This window comes from Geotrypetes seraphini, chromosome 2, assembly GCF_902459505.1.
Source record: "Geotrypetes seraphini chromosome 2, aGeoSer1.1, whole genome shotgun sequence".
NCBI lineage: Eukaryota > Metazoa > Chordata > Amphibia > Gymnophiona > Dermophiidae > Geotrypetes > Geotrypetes seraphini.
The window spans coordinates 328,683,156-328,706,007 of record NC_047085.1 but is presented as its reverse complement, the minus strand read 5'-3'; the positions used below and the strand labels follow the sequence as shown (position 1 = coordinate 328,706,007).

General features: G+C 42.9%; 1 protein-coding gene across 1 annotated transcript in view; it reads right to left on the bottom strand.

Moving 5' to 3' along the window:
• Positions 1-21,883, bottom strand: part of SLC6A20 (solute carrier family 6 member 20) — a 101,126-nt gene extending 79,243 nt beyond the window's left edge. The window contains exon 1 of the mRNA XM_033930177.1: positions 21,674-21,883. Coding sequence (XP_033786068.1) covers positions 21,674-21,794 — 121 coding nt within the window. The 5' untranslated portion in view covers positions 21,795-21,883. The remainder of the gene's footprint in view (positions 1-21,673) is intronic.
• Between the last annotated feature and the right edge of the window lie 969 nt (positions 21,884-22,852).

Below are 22,852 nucleotides of genomic sequence, written 5' to 3'. Positions count from 1 at the left end.
CAGGTTTACGTCCCAAGGGGGTGCACAGCTGGCCACCCTCCAGTGTTGTCCCTAGCCACTTGAGTGCCACTGCCACCAACGGTGTTGATGGCAGTGGCAGCATTATAAAATACTTTCTTTGTGTTTATTTGATTCCTATTCAAGAGAATTACTTTATATATAGTCAATATAGGCACAGAGTTGAATTTTTTAACATTTTCTAATGGTGGTGTGCCTTGTGATTTTTTTCATGAAACAAGTGTGCCTTTGCCCAAAAAAGGTTGAAAAACACTGCCCTAGAGATCCCACATGTGTATCCCATTTCCTCTTAAAATCCGGCACGCTGCTGGCCTGAATCACCTGAAGTGGAAGTTCATTCCAACGATCGACCACCCTTTCGGTGAAGAAGAACTTCCTGGTGTCGCCATGAAATTTCCCACCCCTGATTTTCAGCGGATGTCCTCTTGTGGCCGAGGGACCTTTAAAAAAGAAGATATCATCCTCCACCTCAATATGGCCGGTGATATATTTAAATGTCTCTATCATGTCTCCTCTCTCTCTACGTTCTTCGAGTGAATATAGCTGCAATTTATTCAGCCTTTCTTCATACGGGAAGTCTTTGAGTCCCGAGACCATCCTCACCTCACCATAATCACCTCACTCATCGTTCCAATTTCCAGTTCATTTATAAATAAGTTAAATAGCACCAGTCCCAGTACAGATCCTTCACTATTTACCACTTCCATTAAGAAAAATGACCATTTAACCCTACCCTCTGGTTTCTTTCTGATAACCAATTCCTAATAAACAATTGACCATTGCTTCCTATCCCATGACTCTTAGGAGCATCTCATGAGGAACTTTATCAAAAGCTTTCTGTAGATACCAGTGGCGTACCAAGGGGGGGGGGGGCGGGGGGGGCGGTCCGCCCCGGGTACCAAGCCCTGAGGGGGTGCTCCCGGTCCGGTCCAGTTACCCCCCCCCTGCGCCGGGTGTCGCGTCTGGAAACAGCCTGCAGCAAGATCGCGATGCCAGAGATCTTTGCCTGCTTCGACTGTTTCCTCCGCCACGGTCCTGCCCCTCCTCTGATGGGACCGCGGCGGAGGAAACAGCCGAAGCAGGCAAAGACCTCTGGCATCGCGCGATCTTGTTGCAGGCTGTTTCCCCAGGGCAGTAGCGTACCAAGGGGGGCGAGGGGGAGGTCCATCCCGGGTGCCGCCTTAGGGGGGGGGTGCACAGCTGGCCCGGTCCCTATCGCGCTCCTACCCTCCCAGCGAAAGCAGCATCGGCGCCATTATCGAAAAAGGTAATGGCGCCAAGCCTTGGAGCACCAAGGCAGACCGCTTCTCCCCCCTCCCAGCCGAAACCCCGCTGACCATCCTATCTCTCTCCTCCCCCAAGTGAACCTTTCTGACCCTCCCAGCGAAAGCAGCAAACCTCCCTCCAGTAGCGTCGGCTTTATCCTCCCTCTGCCGCATCACTGATGACGTCATCAGTAACGCGGCAGAGGGAGGAGAAAGCCGCGAAGGAGGTTTGCTGCTCTCGCTGGGAAGGTCGGAAAGGTTCACGGGGGGGGGGGAGATAGGAGGGTCAGCGGGGGTTCGGCTGGGAGGGGGGAGAAGCGGACTGCCTCGGTGCTCCATTACCTTCTTCGGGCAGCAGCAGCGTTTACAATTCGCTGCTGTTGCCGGCTTCAGGCCTTGTTCTCTGCCTGGTCCTGCCTACTTCCAGTTTTCATGAAGACAGGACCCGACAGAGAGGAAGGCCTGAAGCGGGCAACATCAGTGAATTGTGAATGCTGCTGCTGCCCGATGAAGTTCAGGACATCAGGACATCGGGGAAGGAGCAGGGAGAAATCGGCTGCTGGCTTGGGGGTGAGGGTAGGGAAAGAATCGTGGAAGTGGAGAAATCGGCACGATGGCTTTGTGCAGGCTAGGGGGAGAGAGAAAGAAAGGAAAAAATAAAGAGGGGGGGCCAGGGGGAGAGAGAAAGAAAGGCAGAAAGAAAGAGGGGGACCAAGGGGAGAGAGAAAGAAGAAGGACCAGAGACTCATGAAATCACCAGACAAAAAAGTAGGAAAAATGATTTTATTTTCAACTTAGTGATCAAAATGTGTCCGTTTTGAAAATTTATATCTGCTGTCTATATTTTGCACTATGGCCCCCCTTTTACTAAACCGCAATAGAGTTTTTTAGCGCAGGGAGCCTATGAGCGTCGAGAGCAGTGTGGGGCATTCAGCGCAGCTCCCTACGCTAAAAACCGCTATCGCAGTTTAGTAAAAAGGGAGGGGGAATATTTGTCTATTTTTGTATAGTTGTTACTGAGGTGACATTGCATAAAGTCATCTGCCTTGACCTCTTTGAAAACCCGCGGAATATAAATGATAATTAACATTTTCTCTGCGTACAGCGTGCTTTGTGTTTTTAAAATTTATTGTTGGTAGATCATTTTGACTTGGCCACAAAGGTAAGGGGGAGGGAGGGAGGGGAACTGCTGAAAGACATCTAATAATCCTTGCAGGCTTGACTGCAGGGAATTATTTTTGTAAAATCATGTTTTGTTATGTGACTGGCATTATCTAGACTTTAATTTCTATGAATGAATAGAATGAAAATGATATAAAATTACTTGCTTGTTTTTATGTGCGTGCGCTGAAGGAAAGTGGAGAGAGAGTGGGCTGAGGATGCTGAAGGGAAATGGGGAAGAGAGTGGGGAGAAGACGCTGATTTATAAATTGACAATTGTACAGAATATTGTTTCTTTTTATACTTTAATATAAACAATTCAAGGCTTGTGTGGATGGAATCAGGTGGTTTGCGGGGATGGGGACCGAGCTTACGGGGATTAGTCCAATAAAATTGTATTTTTTTATATCTCATTATTTGTTTTATTTTTATTTGTTAATTTATAAAGTGGTGATTGTTATGTATCAGTTTTTTCAATTTACATCTACTGTCTTTATATTTTGCACTGTATTAGAGGACATGTGTTACTGTTTTTTGTGGTGTTGCATTGTATCCAGGGTCTGGTTTCTTGGCGGATCAGTTTAACTTTTGTCTACATATTTCTATTTTTAGTTTGTGATTATTCCATTTTGGGCGAGGGTGTATCTCTGTTCTGTGTGTATGAAAAAGACATAGTTTTCAGTTGGCATTGACTACAGGACCAATTGACTGTGCGGGATCTGGCTTGTTTAGTTTTACAATGTATGTGTTGGTGTTCTAGTGCTCACTGCAGTGTTTAAGATGCAGCCTTTTCCTAGGTACACTCTTGTGGTGCGATATGTAGATTGGTACTAAAAATCATATTTTTCATATAGATGGGGGGGGGTGTCAAAAAATGATGGGCCCTGGGTGCCACATACCCTAAGTACGCCACTGCCTGCAACTACTCCATATGTACTTCTAATGTCATGACAATTTAGACATAATTTATGTTTTGTTATGTTTGGAATAATGGTTACATATATGAGGTTCAATAAAAGAAAATTTTCACTGCCTGTTTCTATTCTGACCATTTATTCCATTTCATGGTTATTGCAAAAAAAAAAAAAAAAATTTTTACATGGGGGGGGGGGGGGGGGGGTGTCAAAAAATGATGGGCCCCGGGTGCCACATACCCTAGGTACGCCACTGGTAGATACACTACATTCGATGGCTCACTTTTAGCCACATGGTTATTCACACCTTCAAATTGGTGAGACAAGACCTCTCTTGGCTGAACCCATGCTGATTCCGTCCCATTAAGTCATTTTTGTCTATGTATTCCACAATTTTGTGTTTTATAATTGTTTCTACTATTTTGCCCGAAACTGAAGTCAGGCTTACCGGTCTATAATTTCCCAGATCTCCCCTGGAACCCTTTTTATAAATCAGCGTAACATTGGCCACCCTCAAATCTTCAGGTACTATAGACAATTTTAGCAACAGATCACTAACAGCAGATCAGCAATTTCATGTTTGAGTTCTTTTAGTACCCTGGGATGTATGCCATCTGGTTCAGGTGATTTATCACTCTTTAACTTGTCAATTTGGCTTAGAACATCTTCCAAGTTCACCAAGATTTCTTTCAGTTTCTCTGTATCATCACCCTTGGTTTCTTGAATGTATGCTCATAGATATGCTGGGGAATCTGATGATTAGAGCTGGGAAACACTACTCTATCAGAATGAGAGAGCTGCACAGGAACGGGGTTGACAGGAATCCTGTGGGGATCCCATGGGGATGGAGGCACCTCAAAGGGCTTTCACTAGTGTGTGTCCAGCAGTGCCTCCTTCTTCCTGCCCTTCAGCCACACTCGCTCCTCCACAAAGCCGCTTGCAATGCTCCCCGCCTGCAGCTGACCCGGAAGCTTTCCCTCTGATATCAGAGCTGACATCAAAGGGAAGGCTTTCGAGTCAGCCACATTCAGCGTGCACTCATGGCCCTGCAAAGAAAGAGGGTTCACTTAGGGGCATTTGGCTGAAGGAGGGAACAACCAGAGAGGGTTAGTGCTTCTTTCTTTGTTTTCAGTGGCACAGGTTGGCTGACCACAATGTGAGTTATATCAAAGTGCTGTTCCTGCTGCGGGGCCTGCTGCGCGGCTTCAGGGAAGTGCTACCGTGGTGGGCATGGAGTTGCAAAGGAGAGAGCGAGCATGTTGGGGCAATGCTCATCAGATGAGTTACTGAAATCTACAAAGGAGGGAGTGCATTGGTCCAGAGGAGGGCGACAAAAATGATAGGAGGTTTGCGCCAAAAGATGTATGAGGCGAGACTGGAAGACCTGAATATGTATACTTTAGAGCAGGGGTGTCAAAGTCCCTCCTTGAGGACCACAATCCAGCCAGGTTTTCAGGATTTTCCTAATGAATATGCATGAGATCTATTAGCATACAATGAAAGCAGTGCATGCAAATAGATCTCATGCATATTCATTGTGGAAATCCTAAAAACCCAACTGGATTGTGGCCCTCAAGAAGGGACTTTGACACCCCTGCCTTAGAGGAAAGGAGGGACAGGGGAGATACGATTCAGATGTTCAAAAACTTGAAAAGTATTAATGTACAACAAAATCTTTTCCAGATAAAGGAAAATGGTAAAACCACAGGGCATAATTTGAGGCTGAGAGATAGGAGACTCATGAGCAATGTAAGGAAATTCTTCTTTACGGAGAGGATGGTGGATGTCTGGAATGTGCTCCCGAGAGAGGTGGTGGAGATGAAAATGGTGACGGAGTTCAAAAAAGCGTGGGATGAACACAGAGGATCTAGAATCAGAAAATAATAGTAAATATTGAAGAACTAAGGCCAGTACTGGGAAGACTTGCATGGTCTGTGTCTGTATATGGCCGTTCGGTGGAGGATGGGCTGGGGAGGGCTTCAATGTCTGGGAGGGTGTAGATGGACTGGAGTGAGCTTTGATGGAGCCTTCAGTAGTTGGAACCTAAGAACAGTACCGGGCAGAGCTTTGGATTCTTGCCCAGAAATTGCTAAGAAGAAGAAAAAAGAACCCAACAAATTTTTAGATTGAATCAGGTTGGGCAGACTAGATGGACCATTCAGGTCTTTATCTGCCATCATCTACTATGTTACTATAAAACAGTTCTTCAAAGAAGCCCATTGATGATGATTGCACTGGATCCTAGATTCACTCCTAGATGTCACTGTTGAGAGTTGGTGACTCAACAAGCAAAAGTCAAGTTTATGGAATACAATTCTTATTTCCTCAACCAAGTAAATCATAAATGTATAATACAGTATATTGGACCCACTCTCTCAGTATTTTTTCAAACTTGTTTTCTCCTATTCTGGAGTTTATTTATATAGCATTTGAAATGTATTTATTTTTTTAGTATTGTATTTATATACCATTTATAGCCTAAGTGGTTTACATTCAGGTACTCAAGCATTTTTTCTCTATCTGTCCCAGTGGCCTCACACTCTGTCTAATGTTCCGGGGGCAATGAGGGATTAAGTGACTTGCCCAGGGTCACAAGGAGCAGTGTACATTTTTATCTAGTCATAGAAACAGAGAAAACCTCGAAACATGATGGCAGATAAAGGCCAAATGGCCCATTCAGTTTGCCCATCCACAGCATCAACTATCTCCGTCTCTCGCTATGAGATCCCACATGCCTGCCCATGCCTTCTTGAACTCATCTCCACCACCTCTACCTGGAGATGAGTCCATGCATTTACCACCCTTTCTGTAAAAAAGTATTTCCTTAGATTATTCTTGAGTAGGGTTATCAGACATCCAGATTTCCCCAGATTTCTCCTTTTGAGGACATGTCCGGGGGTCCTGACAGCTTTTCATAACCCGGCACTTTGTCTGGATTTTGAAAAGCTTTCCTTCGGGCAGGAGGGCATGTACGGATGTGCTGCCAGATGTGAACAAGCAATGGGGGCTGGGGGGAATGGAGGCGGGGCTGGGACGGGCTCAGGGGCATGATGGGGTGGGGATGGGTGGGACTGGGCAGGCCTGGGGGGCCGGTCTAGGGGGTCCAGATTTTCTAGATGGAAAATCTGGTAATCATACTCTTGAGTCTATCATCTCTTAACTTCAATCCTGGGTAGTTAAGAAGAAGCAATCGGCTCTTCAAAGTATGGTGAATTCTTGGAATGGTCTCCTGTTAGAGGTGGTGGAGATGAAAACTGTATCTGAATGCAAGAAAGGTCAGGACAAGATCTCTAAGTCAGTAAAAGCAGAGTATATGGCATGGAAGGGCAGATTGGAGAGGCCGTGTTGTCTTTATCTGCCTTCATTTTTCAATGTTTCTCTGTTTGCCATTGTCTACTGTTATTTACCTACTGTTTGGAACTAGTTCAAAATAAGGTATTTTACCCCAGAGAAGTTCCATAATGACTGCAAATTTTGAAAAAAAGCGCAAAAGGTTAAGGGCGTTCCACCTATTTGGAATAAATAAAAAAATGCAAAGGCTAGAATTCATTGGAATCTGCATATCAATAGCAGTCTTACGAAGTTAAACTATCACTTTTTAACTATATAAACCTGTCACTGAATGTGCTACTCCTTTTGCAGAGGTCAGATGTGTGTAAGCTACTCATCAACAAAATGGAGTCAAAGCTACACAACTTAGAATACACTTAGACTAGGACAGAGCTTTTCAGTTTTGCAAACAGGCCTGAATTTCAATATAGCAAACACGGTAAAACAGGGGGACGTGACATTTCTTTTTAGGTATGTTAGTGATAGGAAGAAGTGCAAAAGTGTATTGCAAGACTCAAAGGTATAGGGGAGGAATATATAGAAGCTGATAAATATAAGGTTAATTACTTAATAGACATGGGGGAAGCCATTGCTTGCCCTAGATCGATAGCATAGAATGTTGCTACTATTTGGGTTTTGGCCAGGTACTAGTGACCTGGATTGGCCACTGTGAAGACGGGCTACTGGGTAGATGGACCATTGGTCTGACCCAGTAAGGCTACTCTTGTTATGTTTCTGTGTGTTCACAGCTGAAGGGCCAGGAGTAGGACTGCAGAAGACAAATGCAAACAGGAAATAGAGGTGTGGTAGACCCTAATCGATTTCCAGAGGACTGCGTTTGTGAGGAGCTAGCTAAACTAATGGTGGACAACGTGATGGGGCTAGATGGCATATTTATGAGGGTATTGAGGGAACATAGGGAAACTCTACTTGCTTCATGGGCTTACCTTTTCAATACTTCTTTAGAGTTGGAAATGGTACCAGAGGACAATAGAAGGGCGGATATGATCCTTCTCCACAAAAGCAGAAGTATGGAAGAGATTGGGAACTATAAGTCGGTAAGTTGGACTTCTGTAGCAAGTACGAGGGATCTTCAAAAAGTTTCCACACTTTTATTTTTTTTAAACACTATTTATTAAATATCTCAAAAGCAGGTTCCTTGAACTGAGACAGTTTGTAATACAGTTGGGGGCTAAATACCAATTGAGATACCCTTGTAAATGTAAGATCCTTTTGGATCAACATTCATACATATTCTTTGAACCCTCACAATTACAATTTTTTCTTGAAGGAAAGGGAATAACAACTTCAAATATCTCTGAAGGGAATGTAGGATCAATCCCATAGTAATGTAAGAAGAAGATGTACTCTACAAATATGGTTTATTGAATTAATTCATTATATATCTCTCACAAATGTGAATTGTTTCTCCTCCAGAACCCAGAATGTGGACTAACTTAAGAGCGAAATTTTGTTTAATTATGAAATGGACAGTATCCAGATATATTTTTCCTTTAAAAAAATATGTGGAAGTTCTCTCTTTATTTTCTTATACAAGCAATGTATATGTATCTATATATAAAATAATAAATAAAAAAATAAAAAAAATATCTCAAAAGCAAATTACATCACTACCTGCAATGTAAGTGGGCTTGCCAGACTGACACATGACATTCTACGACACGCCCTCTTACCACTTCTCTGCCCCAACTGTTTCCCACAAAAATATGAAAGTGCAGACACTTTTTGAAGAACCCTCATAATTTTTTTAAACAATATTTTTCATAGGTATTAAGAAAATATATATGAAATTCACTAGTCTACATCACGAGAGGAGAAAAGAAATAACCATAAATCCAACAACCAAATGTAGAAATGAATCTGGTCTCATTTAGGCTCGATAGAAACACCAATTACCCACAAATGATTTAATTGATATTGGATAAGGAAGCTAATTAATCTTTCCAGCTGATCTGGCTCAAAGAAAACATAATATGTGTCTGAGAGAGATACCAAACATTTTGAGAGAAACTTTAAAAAGTTGCCCCCCAAGCCAACACCCTTGACTTTAGTTGTAGAAATTGCTTTTATCTAGATTAGTAATTCTAGAAATATCTGGAGTTTACCTCCAAAAAATAGGGAATCTTTTTTTTTCTAAAATAATACTTAAGAATCATAACTCTATCTATGTCAGAAGAGAAAGTGGCCTAGAGAGTGGATCATTGAGCAATTATCCATTGGGTTATTCCCAGTAGGTTCATTCTCCTCACTTCCATTCCCTTGTCCTGTCTTTAGAATGTTAGGAATTACTTGTATCAGGAAAGAAATGGAAAACAAAGATGAAAATATTATAATGCCTTTGTATTATTCCATGATGTGGCCACATCTCGAATACTGTGTGCAGTTCTGGTTGCCAATCTCAGTAAAGATATAGCGGAATTAGAAGAGGTACAAAGAAGGGGATGGGATAATTCTCCTATGAGGAAAGGCTAAAGCGGCTAAGGCTCTTCAGCTTGGAGAAGAGATGACAGAGGGAACTTGAGGTCTATACAATACTGAATGGAGTGGAACAGTTAGAGGTAAACCGTTTGTTTACTCTCTCCAAAAATATTAGGACTAGGGGACATGCAATGAAGCTACTAAGTAGTAAATTTAAAACAAACCAGAGAAAATATTTCTTCACTCAACGTGTAATTAAACTCTGGAATTTGTTGCCAGAGAATGTGGTAAAAGCAGTTAGCTTAGCAGGGTTTATAAAAGGTTTGGATAATATTCTAAAAGAGAAGTCCATAAGTCATTATTCAGATAGGAAAATCTACTGCTTATCTCTAGGATAAGCAGCATAAAATCTGTTGTACTCTTTGCAAGGTACTTGTAACCTGTGTTGGCCACTGTTGGAAACAGAATACTGGCCTTGATGGACCTTCAGTCTGTCCCAATATGGCAACTCTTATGTTCTTATGGCTTTTTCTTGTGATTTGATTATTACCTTGTTTTGGTTTGTGCTGGAGATGTTGTGTTACTAGGTCTGTCAGAGCTGTGATGGGTTTTGGGGGTTATTGTTGAGGGATGATGGTTGGCGGTTGCCGTTGTGGTACGAGGCTGTGCTACAGAGGAGATTCTTCTAGGGGTTTACTTTCCCAGGTGGACTAGAATTAGGTTGAGATTGACTTAGCTGAGATCTATATATTTTTTTTAAAAAAGTGGAAATACAGGCGCTCATATAGCCAGACTGCAAGTCAGCACTGGTAGGGAAAGAAGGAATGCCATCTAGAAAGGCATGGGATATTCAGGTATGAGATGTGCTCTGCTGTTTCGATTATTGAGGAATCTTGTGATTGCACCTGAGAATGGAGAGCACTGGGAGTAAACTAAAATGAAATAGAGAGGAAGATGACAAAAAAATATGGGCAATAATGCAACGGATAACACATCTGATTCCGTATGTGAAGTTTGAAGTTTTGGGTTGTTAGTCTGAATGGGCCATATGAACATTTTTGACCATCATTTTCCCCATTTCTTTGTGGATAAGGAGTGAGGCCTGACAAGCTGCCAAACTCTAGCTGGCAGCTAAGATATAGCCTTGGCAGTGCAGACAGGAAGAACTCCACAGACACTAGATGAATTGGTTGGTCTTTTTCTGCTGTCATTCACCACATTATTAGTGGAAAAGCCCATCACAAAATGAAAGGAGAATAACTGGTAGCCAGTCCCTACTTCAGCTGTAACACCTGCATTTCCTGCTGTGCTTATTAGTCTGTCGGGTCATTGCTTCTGCTCCAGTAGGCAGAACCTCCTGGCTTCCTGCTCTCTAAAACTGTTCCACCCTGCTGCTCACTGTCTCCGTGCGCCTCATCTCTTTTGGCTGTTGGGCACGGAACGCTTTGCACTACATATAGCTTTGCATGTAATATGCCTCATGGAATCGTTTGGAAGCCATAATAAACACCTGCCTTTTAAATAACATGCTAATGAGTACTGTGAAGACTTTACGAGCTAGTACAGTTTGGTGACCTTTTTTAACATTTTAATTAATCATGTATCATTAAAAAAAATAAATAAATTAAACATCACAGGTTAGCTTGCAGAGGATAAATAGAACAGATTTCAGTATTTAGGAATCATGGAATGATATATACATAACTGTATATATGTACATTAAAAAGAAAACAATGGTAATTCTATTCTCCATCTCTCCACAATTAAAGGGTGAAGAATTGAATTACCCCCTCCTCTTTTACAAAACCACGATAGCGATTTTAAGATGTATGAAAATGATCCCCGAGGCAGCTTTGGGAAACTGGGAATCTCTTTCAGGAGATCTGGAGAAAACTTTACACACAGAACTCATTTATAAGATAAGTGCAATTTTTAATATTTTTGAGCGAGTTGGATCTTGGCATTGATTCATGGTAAAGTGAAGTACAATGAATTCATATGTCGATTAAGAAGATCTCCTCTTTTTTTCCCCCATTTCTTTTTTTTAAATTATTTATTTAATTTTATAGATATACATTCATACAATATGTATATGAGAAAGAGAGATTAAACACATTAATTAAAAATAAAAAGGAAAAAGAAGAAAACTAAACAACTTCCAATGCAATATAAATCATCTCTCCAAAAAGTCCACATTATTGGAAAAGCAATTCACATTAGTAGGGCCTTATATTATACAGAAATTTATAATACGAAAATGCAGTGTTACTTCTTCAAATAAATGAAAACTAGACCTTATTCCACTGTGGGAGCACTGGACAGCATTACCCCTTTAGACTCAAGAAAAAATCGTAATTGGGGGGGATCAAAAAAAATATATGAATGTTGATCCAACAAGATCAAACATTTGCAGGGATATCTGAGTTGAAACTTAGCCCCCAAAGTTAATACAAGTTGTCTCATTTCCAGGAACTCTTTCCTTTGGGATTGAGTTAATTTGGATACATCCGGAAACATGGAAATCTTTGAGTCCATAAAGGTCACCTCTTTAAGCCTAAAAAACAGCCTAAGAAGTGCCTCTTTATCTTGCTGAAAAACAAATGTCACCAGAAGTGTAGAATATGAGATGACTTCATCCTCTGAGGTTTCCAAAATTTTTGTAACATCCATAGGGCTTAAATTAGCTGAAGCCTCAGTTTTAGAAGCCTTCTTTGAAACTGGAAGGTAATAAACTTTGTGTAATGGAGGAAAACCATTCTCAGGATATTTAAATATCTCTTTCAGAAATTTGTAGAATAAATCTTTAGGCGTCATTGCTAAAGTTTTAGGAAAGTTAAGTAATCTTAAATTCAACATTTTAGTATAATTTTCCAAATTTTCTACTTTCCTTACTAATAGCAATTTGTCCTTCATTAAAACAGTCTGTGTTGATTGAATGCCTTGGACCCGTTGATCCAGGCAATCCATCTTTTCCCCCTGAGTTTTTATTTCCTCCTGCATAGAGTTAATCTTTATATTATGTGCATTTACCAAAGGAAGAGTTCCTGCACATAATTTGTATAGTGAGTCTAAAGCAGTCCAGATAGATTCCAGAGTGAATTCAGTTGGCCTTACCAGTGGGGGGACCGATGGAATTTGTCCCCCAACCTCTGATGCCAACTCTGCCTTCTCCAACGCTGAAGTCTCTGCCTGAGCAACCAGGGATACCGGTAAGCCCTCCAGCTCTCTCAGGGTGGATCCTTCCTGTCCCTGCAGAGCTGCCGTAGTTCCCTGGTCTCGCGGCTGTTGGGGAGGCTCAGGTCCTGCAGGGCTAAGTGAGATATCACTCCCGATAGCCGAGACCTCCCTCTGCCTCGGCTGAGCCGGTTCGCCCCATGGGGAAGAAGAGAAGAAGCTCGAAATCGTCTCTTGTCTTCTCGGGGTAAGTTAAGCCTGCCGGGCTGTGGCAGCCGCTCTTCCCCTTCTTTTTGGCATATCGAGCCGACTCGAGGAAAATAGTAAACACAGGAGAACCGATAATGAGCGTCCTCACTGCACCGCGGCCATCTTGCTTCCCCTTTTTCCCCCATTTCTGGTTCTAATTTTGACAAGCAAGTGGAGGGGATTTTCTGACCAAAGATTAAATCCTTCTCAAAGATAACCCTCTCTGCGCCAGCAGTTTCTAGTGTGGGGAGCCTCGCTGAATGGCCCGCGCTGCTCCCGACACCTCGTAGGAACTCAATGAGCGTCGGGAGCAGTGTGAGCTATTCAGTGCGGTTCTTTGTGCTAAAAACCGCTACCGTGGTTTCGTAGAAGAGGGGGTAAGTTGCTATGGTTAAAAATTTTTCTACATTTTTGAAATATAATTGAAAGTGGAACTCTTCTCTAATCTCAGTAGTTTCAGGGTGTTTTGCACATACTCTTTTTTGTGTTCCTATCCTACTGAAGCAAGGTGGGAAAGGGAGGAAGACTGGTTCAACTTCATCTGGGACATATCCCAAATACATGAATCCAGCACATGCACAACTCTATTCTTTTTTTTTTTTAACCTTTACATCATACAATTCTTGAAAGAACAATAAGAATAGATTTACAAACCCCAAATAAAAGGAAATGTCTAACAATTATGTCTATCTAGCCCACATTTATTCTGGTCTAATTTTCCTTTGATTTATCTTTTTGACCTGATACAAATTCAAATATAATCTCATCTTTTTTTATTTTTTTTTTTGGGGGGGAGTGGGTTGAGGGGAAAATCTTAGTCAGATTTGAAGATGGTTTAAAACTGGCCTTGAACATGCACTGAATTTCTGAGTTAAACATTTGCCAATTCAAAGCTGAGCAATATACTTTTACTTTATTACACATTGTAAAACTATTTCAAATTTGTTCTTATCATGGTCAAAGGTGTCTATATCAGACTTATTGACTTTAATACAATCTCTCCCAAGTACATGCTGCTTTTTTGCATGGAAGGTGGCAGAGGGGAAAGTGGGGAGAACTGAAAATGCAATGCAAGCACATCCAAAAAAGACAGTTCCAGGATAAGGGATCATTTCTTGGCAACAATATTAAGCAGAGGATTCTCAAAAGTTACCGTGCCCTTAACAATGGTTGCTAAACCGGTTCCAGCCGGTTTAGCGTGCCAGTATTTTACCAGCTGATAATCAGAATGGCCTTTTCCGAGTTTCCTAGCAGACTCCGACATGCAAATGTAGTACAACAAGGTCATTAATATTAAAATGGTAGTAAAATGGGCTCCTCAATAGTTAAAGGAGCATTCTGGGTGATTCTCTATCATCGCCGGGTGATTCCCTAACCTAATTGTGCCACATTTGCGGGTAACATTTTCTGACAGGGTCTGAGCTGTTGTAGCTCTACTTTCTGGACAGTGCCTGAGTGCTGATTGGCTCAGGCACTGCCAGGAAAGTAAGGCTTGACAGTTCAGACCCCCCTCACCACAAAGTAAAAAAAAAAAAAGACCCCCGAATTGAAGGACAGCAGGAGGGAAGCCCACTCCCTCCCACCACTGATGATCCAAACTGACAATCATCCAAAATGCTATATTTTTCAAGAAAATCCTGAAGCTGTCTAAACACTATTTTTTCTAGCACCTTAGCAAGAAAATTTAATGAGGAAATTGGGTGGAAATGCTGTAAAAAACTACCATCCAACCGGTTTTTCAATAACGGACAAATTATTGCTTTCTTCAAACCAACAGGGACACTGCTCTATGACAACGATCAAGATACTATAGTCAAAATGGAAGGCATCAGCACTTCTTTCATCATGGAAAATACTCCTACCGGACATGGACTAAAAAAAGGGCAGCTAGGTATCCCCTTAGAAGGGGACTGTCCCTTGTAGATCACGAACAACTTTGGACTCAATATCCTTCAAGCTTCAGTTGTGCCTCAGTCAAGGGACTCAAGCCAAGGGCCTTAGATGGACAATGAACTAGGAAACTCTGGCAGTATTAAAACTCTGGAACTAATCACTATATGGGAAAAGTCACTACACACTTTTTTTTTTCTTTTTCATTCCAGGTATCATTCGGAGAGACTTGAGGCCATCAGCAAAAGAATAAGCCCTGTAACCTGTCACAGCTTGAGGAAAGAATATGCACGGCCTGCAGCAAGGACCGGTGAATCTCACATCAATAGTGAGTAAACTCATGGAAAAATTGATTAAGAACAGATTAGACACGTTCCTGGAAGATGAAAGATTAAGAGATCCCCACCAGCATGGCTTTACAAAGGGAAGGTCTTGTCAATCCAATCTGATAAACTTCTTTGATTGAGTAACAAAAAAACTGGATGAGGGTGAGTCCCTGGACATAGTGTATTTGGACTTTAGTAAGGCTTTTGATAGTGTTCCACACCGTAGGTTATTAAACAAGATGAACTCGCTAGGACTAGGAGAAACACTGACAGCATGGGGTACAAGACTGGCTTAGTGGCAGGCTTCAAAGAGTGGTGGTAAACAGTATCCCCTCAAAAATGTCGAGAGTGACCAGTGGAGTGCCGCAGGGCTCGGTCTTGGGCCCGATGCTATTTAATATCTTTGTAGGGGATCTGACTCAGGGCCTTTGAGGCAAAATTACACTATTTGCTGATGATGCTAAACTATGCAGCGTTGTGGGCAAGGCCTCAGAACCTGACAGCGCAACCAGGCCCAACACTATGGAGCACGACCTGCTTGTTTTGGAAAAATGGTCCAGTACTTGGCAACTAAACTTTAATGCCAAGAAATGTAAAGTAATGCCTCTTGGGAGCAGAAATCCATGCAAAACATACACCTTGAATGGTGAAAACTTAACAAGAACTACTGCAGAAAGGGACTTGGGAGTTCTCATCCGGGAAGATATGAAAGCTGCTAATCAGGTGGAGAAAGCTTAAGCAAAGGCCAGACAAATGCTGGGTTGCATCAGAAGGAGCTTTATCAGCCGAAAGCCGTAAGTCATACTACCGTTATACAGATCCATGGTGAGACCACATCTGGAGTATTGTGTCCAATTTTGGAGGCCACATTATCAAAAGGATGTGAAAAGAATGGAGTCGATACAGAGAATGGCCACTAGAATGGTCTCAGGATTTAAAGACATCCCATATGAAGTACGCCTGATCAGACTGCGCTTATATTCTCTTGAGGAGCGCAGAGAAAGGAGGGACATGATAGAAACATTTAAATACATCATGGGTCACATCAAAGCGGAGGAGGAAATCTTTTTTCTAAAGGGTCCCACGGCGACAAGAGGGCATCGACTAAAACTTAAGGAAGGAAGATTTCATTGTGACACCAGGAAATACTTCACCGAACGGGTGATTGATCGATGGAATGATCTTCCCCTGCCAGGTGGTCGGGGCCAGTAGCATGCTCGACTTCAAGAGTCGATGGGACAAACAGGTGGGAGTACTACAGAGTTATGCTCAAATGATAGATACTCCAGGGAAGAAGGGTTCTTGAGTAGGCAGACTAGTTGGGAGGGAGGGTTCTTGAGTGGGCAGACTTGTTGGGCCGTTGGCCCTTTTCTGCCTTTATATTCTATGTTTCTAAGGTCGGGGAAGAGATGCTACAAAATGTCGGAGAGGCATGCGTCCGAAGGTGGCTGAAAGTTATCAAAAATGAAGGCGCTCATGTGGAGGTATACAACTAGTCTTTGAGGCATTGGAACGTGATGACAAGCCTAGCAAGTAAAATTGCAACGACTCTTTTGTTGATGCTAAGAATATGAATAAACTCAGTTTCTTGTGCAATTTTTAAGAATTTATTAAAAGTGTGTAGTGACTTTCGGGACACCCATATGAGATCTATTAGCATACAATGAAAGCAGTGTATGCAAATAGATCTCATGCATATTCATTGGGAAAATCCTGAAAACCCAAATGGATTGCAGCCCTCGAGGAGGGACTTTGACACCCCTGCTCTAAACGGTACTGTTCCCTTGGGTATTTGAAGCCCAAATGCTTAACCTTGCATTTCTTAGTATTAAATATTAGCTGCCATATTTCAGACAATTCCTCAAGCTTCACGAGGTCGTTCCTCATGTAATCCATACAATCAGGGGTGTCTGTTCTATTGCAGATTTTGGTATCATCCGCACAGAGGCAAATCTTACCCGTCAACCCTTAAGCAATATCATTTATAAAAATGTCAAAAAGAACAGGCCCAAGAACAGAACCTCGAGGCACACCACTGGTAACATCCCTTTCCTCAGAGCGATCTCCATTGATCACTACCCTCTGTCACCTTCCTCTCAACCAATTCTTGACCCAACCTGAGGGCACTCAGTTTATTTATTAGACGTCTGTGCGGAACACTGTCAAAGGCTTTGCTATAATCTAAATACACCACATCTAGCGCACTCCCAACCAGTTCTGTGGTCACCCAAATTTGTCTGACAAGACCTGCCTCTAGTTGCTTCCAGTCCTGTAATCCACAGGATTCCAGAAACTTGACCATTCTCTGTTTTAAAAGTGTTTCCATTAATTTGCTTACCCCAGAAGTCAGACTTACCAGCCTGTAATTCCCTACTTCATCCTTACTTCCACTTTTGTGGAAAGGGACCACATCCGCCCTTCTCCAGTCCTCCTGTACCACTCCCGACTCTAGAGACTCATTGAAAAGTTCAGTCAGCGGCGCTACCAGAACTTCCCTAAGTTCCTTCAGCACCCTCAGATGTACACCATCCGGCCACATTGCTTTGTCTACCTTTATTTTAGCTACATATAGTTCTAAGAAAGTAAAAAGAAGTGTTCTCAGATAGTAGCGTAACAAGGGTGAGCAGCGCCCCCTGCCCTGCACGTGTGCCCCTTTCCCGTACCTTTTTAATTTCAGCGTAGATTAGAACTATTTTTTCCATACTGAAAATTTGGCCTGCAAGAAGTGCCTAATGTTTGGTGTCATATACAGAAATCCCCAATTAAGTTTCACTTTTTAGTTTTTGAACATAAGAACATAAGAAGCGCCATCTCCGGATCAGACCTTCGGTCCATCTAGTCCGGTGATCCGCACACGCGGAGGCCCTGCCAGGTATACACCTGGCTTACCCTATAGCCAACCATATCTCTATATGCCTCTCTCAAGGAGATATGCATCTAGTTTGCCCTTGAAGCCTAGGACTGTCGATTCTGCAATAATCTCCCCTGGGAGAGTATTCCAGATGTCCACCACTCTCTGTGTGAAGCAGAACTTCCTGATATTAGTCCTGAACTTGCCCCCCCTTAGCTTCATTTTATGTCCTCTAGTCCGTGTCAAATTGGACAATGTAAATAATCTTCTCTGCTCTATTTTGTCGATTCCTTTCAGTATTTTGAAGGTCTCGATCATATCCCCACGCAGTCTCCTTTTCTCAAGGGAGAACAATCCCAGTGTTTTAAGTCGATCCTCATATTCCAGTTTCTCCATACCCTTCACTAGTTTAGTTGCTCGCCTCTGCACCCTCTCCAGCAGTTTTATATCCTTCTTTAGGTAGGGAGACCAATGTGCTAGAGAATTATGTCAACAGAAAGCAGCATCATATTCCATTCTGAGTTGCTGTAATTTAGCAGGGCACGTTTTACTGCAATTTTAAAGTTAAAACACACATTTACCAGGACAGTTACGTGAAACAAGAAGTGCCTGAAACTACACTCAAAAGAAAATGCACAGTACACTGGGGTTATTTCTTACAGAAAACATATTTCTTCAAATCAAAAATATAAATGTTAGGATTTTTTTTTTTTTAAGAATAAATATCTACATAGAAGCAAGATACTATTTCTCTTCCATGACTTTCTGAATCACTGCTCCACTGACGGGAAGGACATTGTCATTGCTCTTAGAAATGCTTCAAGCCAAGGGAAATTGACACCCACAAGCAAAGCTTGCTTGTGAGCTCTTCCGTCTTACCTGATTTTGCAGATAGGTCATTCCCCAGGTGGGGCTGGCACAACACTTCTCATTAATCATTGCTTAAACCCCTCTCAGTTGGAAGGCCTCAGGTTAGCTATCATTTGGAAGCAAAGGTCTTCAGCAGTGTGAAAACGCTAAATGATCTGTCAATTAGCAAGTGATATAAGTCACTCATAGCTTTACCCTTCTCCTTCAATGTCAATTTCAGACTTTGTTTCTTTCATCTAGCTGCCCCCTATGCCTGGAATAAATTACCCGAGTTTGTCCGTCAAGTCCCTTCCCTTCCCTTATTTAAAAGGAGATTGAAAACCCACCTTTTTGATATAGCCTTCAATCCACAACCCTACTCCTCTGCTCTCCAACCCAGCCTGCTGATTAACCGTTCCTCTTAACTGTATCCATGACATCTTGTTTGTCTGTCTTGGCTGTTAAGATTGTAAGCTCTTTCGAGCAGGGACTGTTTCTTCTTCTTTGTGACTCTGTGCAGCGCTGCGTGTGTCGGGTAGCATTATAGAAATAATAGTAGTAGTAGTATAATCCAGTTTTATGTCATGTGCAGCTGAAAGACTACAATGTACTGTGTACTACTTGTCTTGTGATTTTTTTTGGGGGGAGTAGGTTTTTTTTGCATGCTTAATTTGAAGATATTGGATGAAAACTGCATTAAATCTGTTTAACATTCTTCCTTTTTTATATATTCAATAAAAAGCGCATTGTGAGGCCGTAGTTTTAACCCGCGCAGATGCATACTGCCGTTGTCACCTGATGCCCATCGCCACCTCTGTGGCAGGAGAGATTCCCATTCCCTCCTGCCATCTGTACCACTCCTGACTTCCCCCCCAAAAAAAAATCCAAACACATGGCAGGAGGGATGCCGACTCCCTCCTGCCACCCAAGGGATACCCCCCTCTCTGTTCCCGGTCCCCTCCCCACCCCCCTCCCTGTACTTGTAACGGAGCAGGAGGTGTGCTCAGTCCCTCCTCCAATACCTCCCGCGATGGTTCTGAGGCCTTAGGCCCCACCCCGGTGCATCATGTGATGCACGGGGAGGGACCTAAGGCCCTGATTGGCTCAGGCGCCTCAGGCTCCTCCCTTTGGAGGGGCCTGAGGCTCTTGAGCTAATCAGGGACTTCCTTAGGGAGTAGCCTAAGGAAGTCCCTGATTGGCTATTGGTTTGGCAAACCAATAGCAAATCTGGCCCCTCCCAAGGGAGGATCCTCAGGCACCTGAGCCAATCAGGGTCTTAGGCCCCTTCCTGTGCATCACATGATGCACTGGGGTGGGGCCTAAGACCTCAGAACCATCGCTGGTCGCATTGGAGCAGGAGGGACTGAGCACCCCTCCTGCTCCGTTACAGGTACAGGGAGTAGAGGTGGGGAGGGGACCGGGACCGGGGAGGGGGCATCCCTTGGGTGGCATGAGGGAGTTGACATCCCTCCTGCCATTTGTTTGCGGGGCGTGGGAAGTCAGGAGTGGTACAGATGGCAGGAGGGAGTGGGGAGCACACATTTTATTTTGGTTTGGGAAGGAAGGGGGGAAAGGGCACTTGTCAGTAGAGGGTGGGGGTGGGGTTTTTAAAAACTTTTTAAAAAATTGGGCTGACATTGCGATTGACTCCACTATCTTTAGTGAATCTGTGCCTAAGTCAGGCCCCAATGCACAAAAGGTTTTCCATGCCAGTAAGACTTGTTAAAGCAGTCTTACTGGCAGGAAAACCTTCATCCTGGTGCACAAAAGGGTTTTCCATGGCTGCTACCGATTGTCATAGCAGTCACTGAGAATCTTATGCTAATGCATTACAAGGGAATGCACAGCAGGGAAATGTGTTGTTTCCTGTGCAAACTTTAATGGCATGGTCTGAGCTGTCGTAGCCTTACTTTCCTGTCAGTGCTTGAGCGCTGATTGGCTCAGGCACTGAAAGGAAAATAAGGCTTGACAGCGCAGAACCCCCCTGCAAATTTTTTTTTTTTTTTTTTTTTAATTCCCAATCCCTTCCTCTCTCTCTCCAATCCCCCCAGCCATTCATAGTCCCCCTCCTGTGACCCCCACCACATCCTCCTGATGCCCTTGAACTTTAACAAGACAAAAAAAATCAGCAGAAGAGATGCCACTTCCCTCCTGCCAAAGGGTTAATCTCCCCTTCAACCCCTTTCCATACCTTACAATTGAAGTTGGGCAGGAAAGATGCCACTCCCTCCTGCCTTTAGGCCTACCTCTTCAAAATTGCAGGCCTTCCCCTTTCCAGTGCATCCTGGGATGTACCGGGAGGGGCCTAAAGCCCTGATTGACTCAGGCATCTAAGGACCATTCTGCGTCAGCTTTGGGAAGACCGGCTGATTCAGCTGATCGGGGATTCTCCTGCCCCCAAGCAGCTGAACTGACAGGCAGGGACAGCAGGAACTTTTTTTTTTGGGGGGGAGTTCGGGCAGGTAGGAGGAGGAACTAGTTAATATCATGTATAGAATTTGCATACTATTATGCTGAGTATCCCCAGTAAAAATATAAACCTGCTCTCACTAGGGTATTTTTTTTACCGTGGTGTCGGAGCTTTGTGCATCAGTTGCTAAAACATCACTTGGATCTATACCGGCTATTCATGAAAAAAAGGTGGGATTTAGAAAACAAGAAAATTAAACACAGAAGTAAAACTTGACTGAAGGTCTGGGGACTCTCTAGTGCTGAGTTAGAGAAGTGCAGCATCTCTTTTTGAATCACCCCCAGAGATAAACACACCTGGATAAGTTGCCTATACGTGCTGCATCTTATGAACTCGAGAAGGAAGTTTTACAGCGAGCGTTAGAAGTACATTTGTGAGACTGAGATCATGCTCCACATACCCTGGCTTAGGAGTGAGGTTCATTCCTGTCATGGTATGTGCAAAGCTATCCCATTTGGAGAAATAGCCTCCAGCGAGATCCCTGCAGATCAGGACTGAGCACATCTGTAGAGCAGCATAGGAAGTTTATCCTAATTCTGCCTATGAAGGACTTGTGTTCAACGCTGTCTATCCAGCACCTCCGAAATTAATAAATTAAATAGAAAAGTAATGGTTTAAAAAAAATGTAAACTATTTGTTCCCTTCAGGCAAAATGCTGCCCCTGCCTCCTAATCAAAATACCCCACAACAAGGTTCCTTTGATGGCAAATTCTGAAACAGAAGCAAATCCCCCTTACCTCCTCCATACATCTGACACAAATATGGAAATCTCCAAACGTTTCCCAAGCCCACAGCATAGGAAATACAGGCAAACACAAACTGTAAGGGATTGTCCCACAAGGGCCGTGGCTTCTCCATCTCCCGTTCCAGAGCAAGCTGAACTCTGTGTAAGCGTGCGACTTCTTAGCTGGAATGCTTGCAGTGCCCAGCTTCAGCTGCCTGCAGTCTTCCACACCAACATGCCTCAGAGGGATATAGTCTTTCCCAGTTCTTATCAGTTTTTTAAATCACTAATCTTATTAACAGGTACTAAGGCGGAATGCTGGTAAATAGATCACAGACAAAAAAAAAAAATACGGTAAATTATATAATAGATCTATTGTGAAGCTTCTAGGTTTCTGATTTCTAGTACTGGAATTTGGATTAGGAACTTTCGTTTGGATGCAAGTGTGTGTGACTAGCTGTGTGTAGGAGAGAGTATGTATGAGTGTAGATAGGGCAGGGGTTCTCAACTCAATCAGGAATTCAGTATACCTGGCACCAGCCAGATTTGAATACAACAGAGGTAGTGCATACAAAGTTATCTCATGCAAGTTATCTCATGCATTAGGTTCTTACCTTTGGTAATCTTCTTAAGTCCCTTAGGAATCATTACTGAAGGTGTTTCACCTCAATCCTGAACCAGGTCTTGTAGAAATCCACACATTTTTCTCTCCACTGCTCCTCCCATTTGGCTGAGGAATACAGAGCCCCCTGCAGTGACATCCAAAAGCCACTGAATATCACTGGAACAAAACACAGAAGAAAGAAAAGGGGCACGGAATCTCCCCGCTATACAGCAGCATTCTGTTCCTCTTCAATAATAAAAGAACTATTAATAAATAGGCAACAATAGAGACAAGAACATGGTAACAACATGGAACCAACCTGCCCTGTGCAACAAGCACAAACTGGTAATCTGCCTTTGATAGAGAAATGGATTTATTCATATAGAAGGATTCCCCATAGGGCCTATCTGCTGACTGGAATATACTGAAGCCTGAAAGGAGAAACCTCCAAGGCAGAAATAGGCAGGCAATACTGGAAAAGACAGAGTAGATCAAGGGCGAGCCGTATTAATTCTGTAATGGACCTACAGAAAGAAGATTACCAAAGGTAAGAACCTAATCTTTCATTCTGTTATGTCCCTTCCGGAA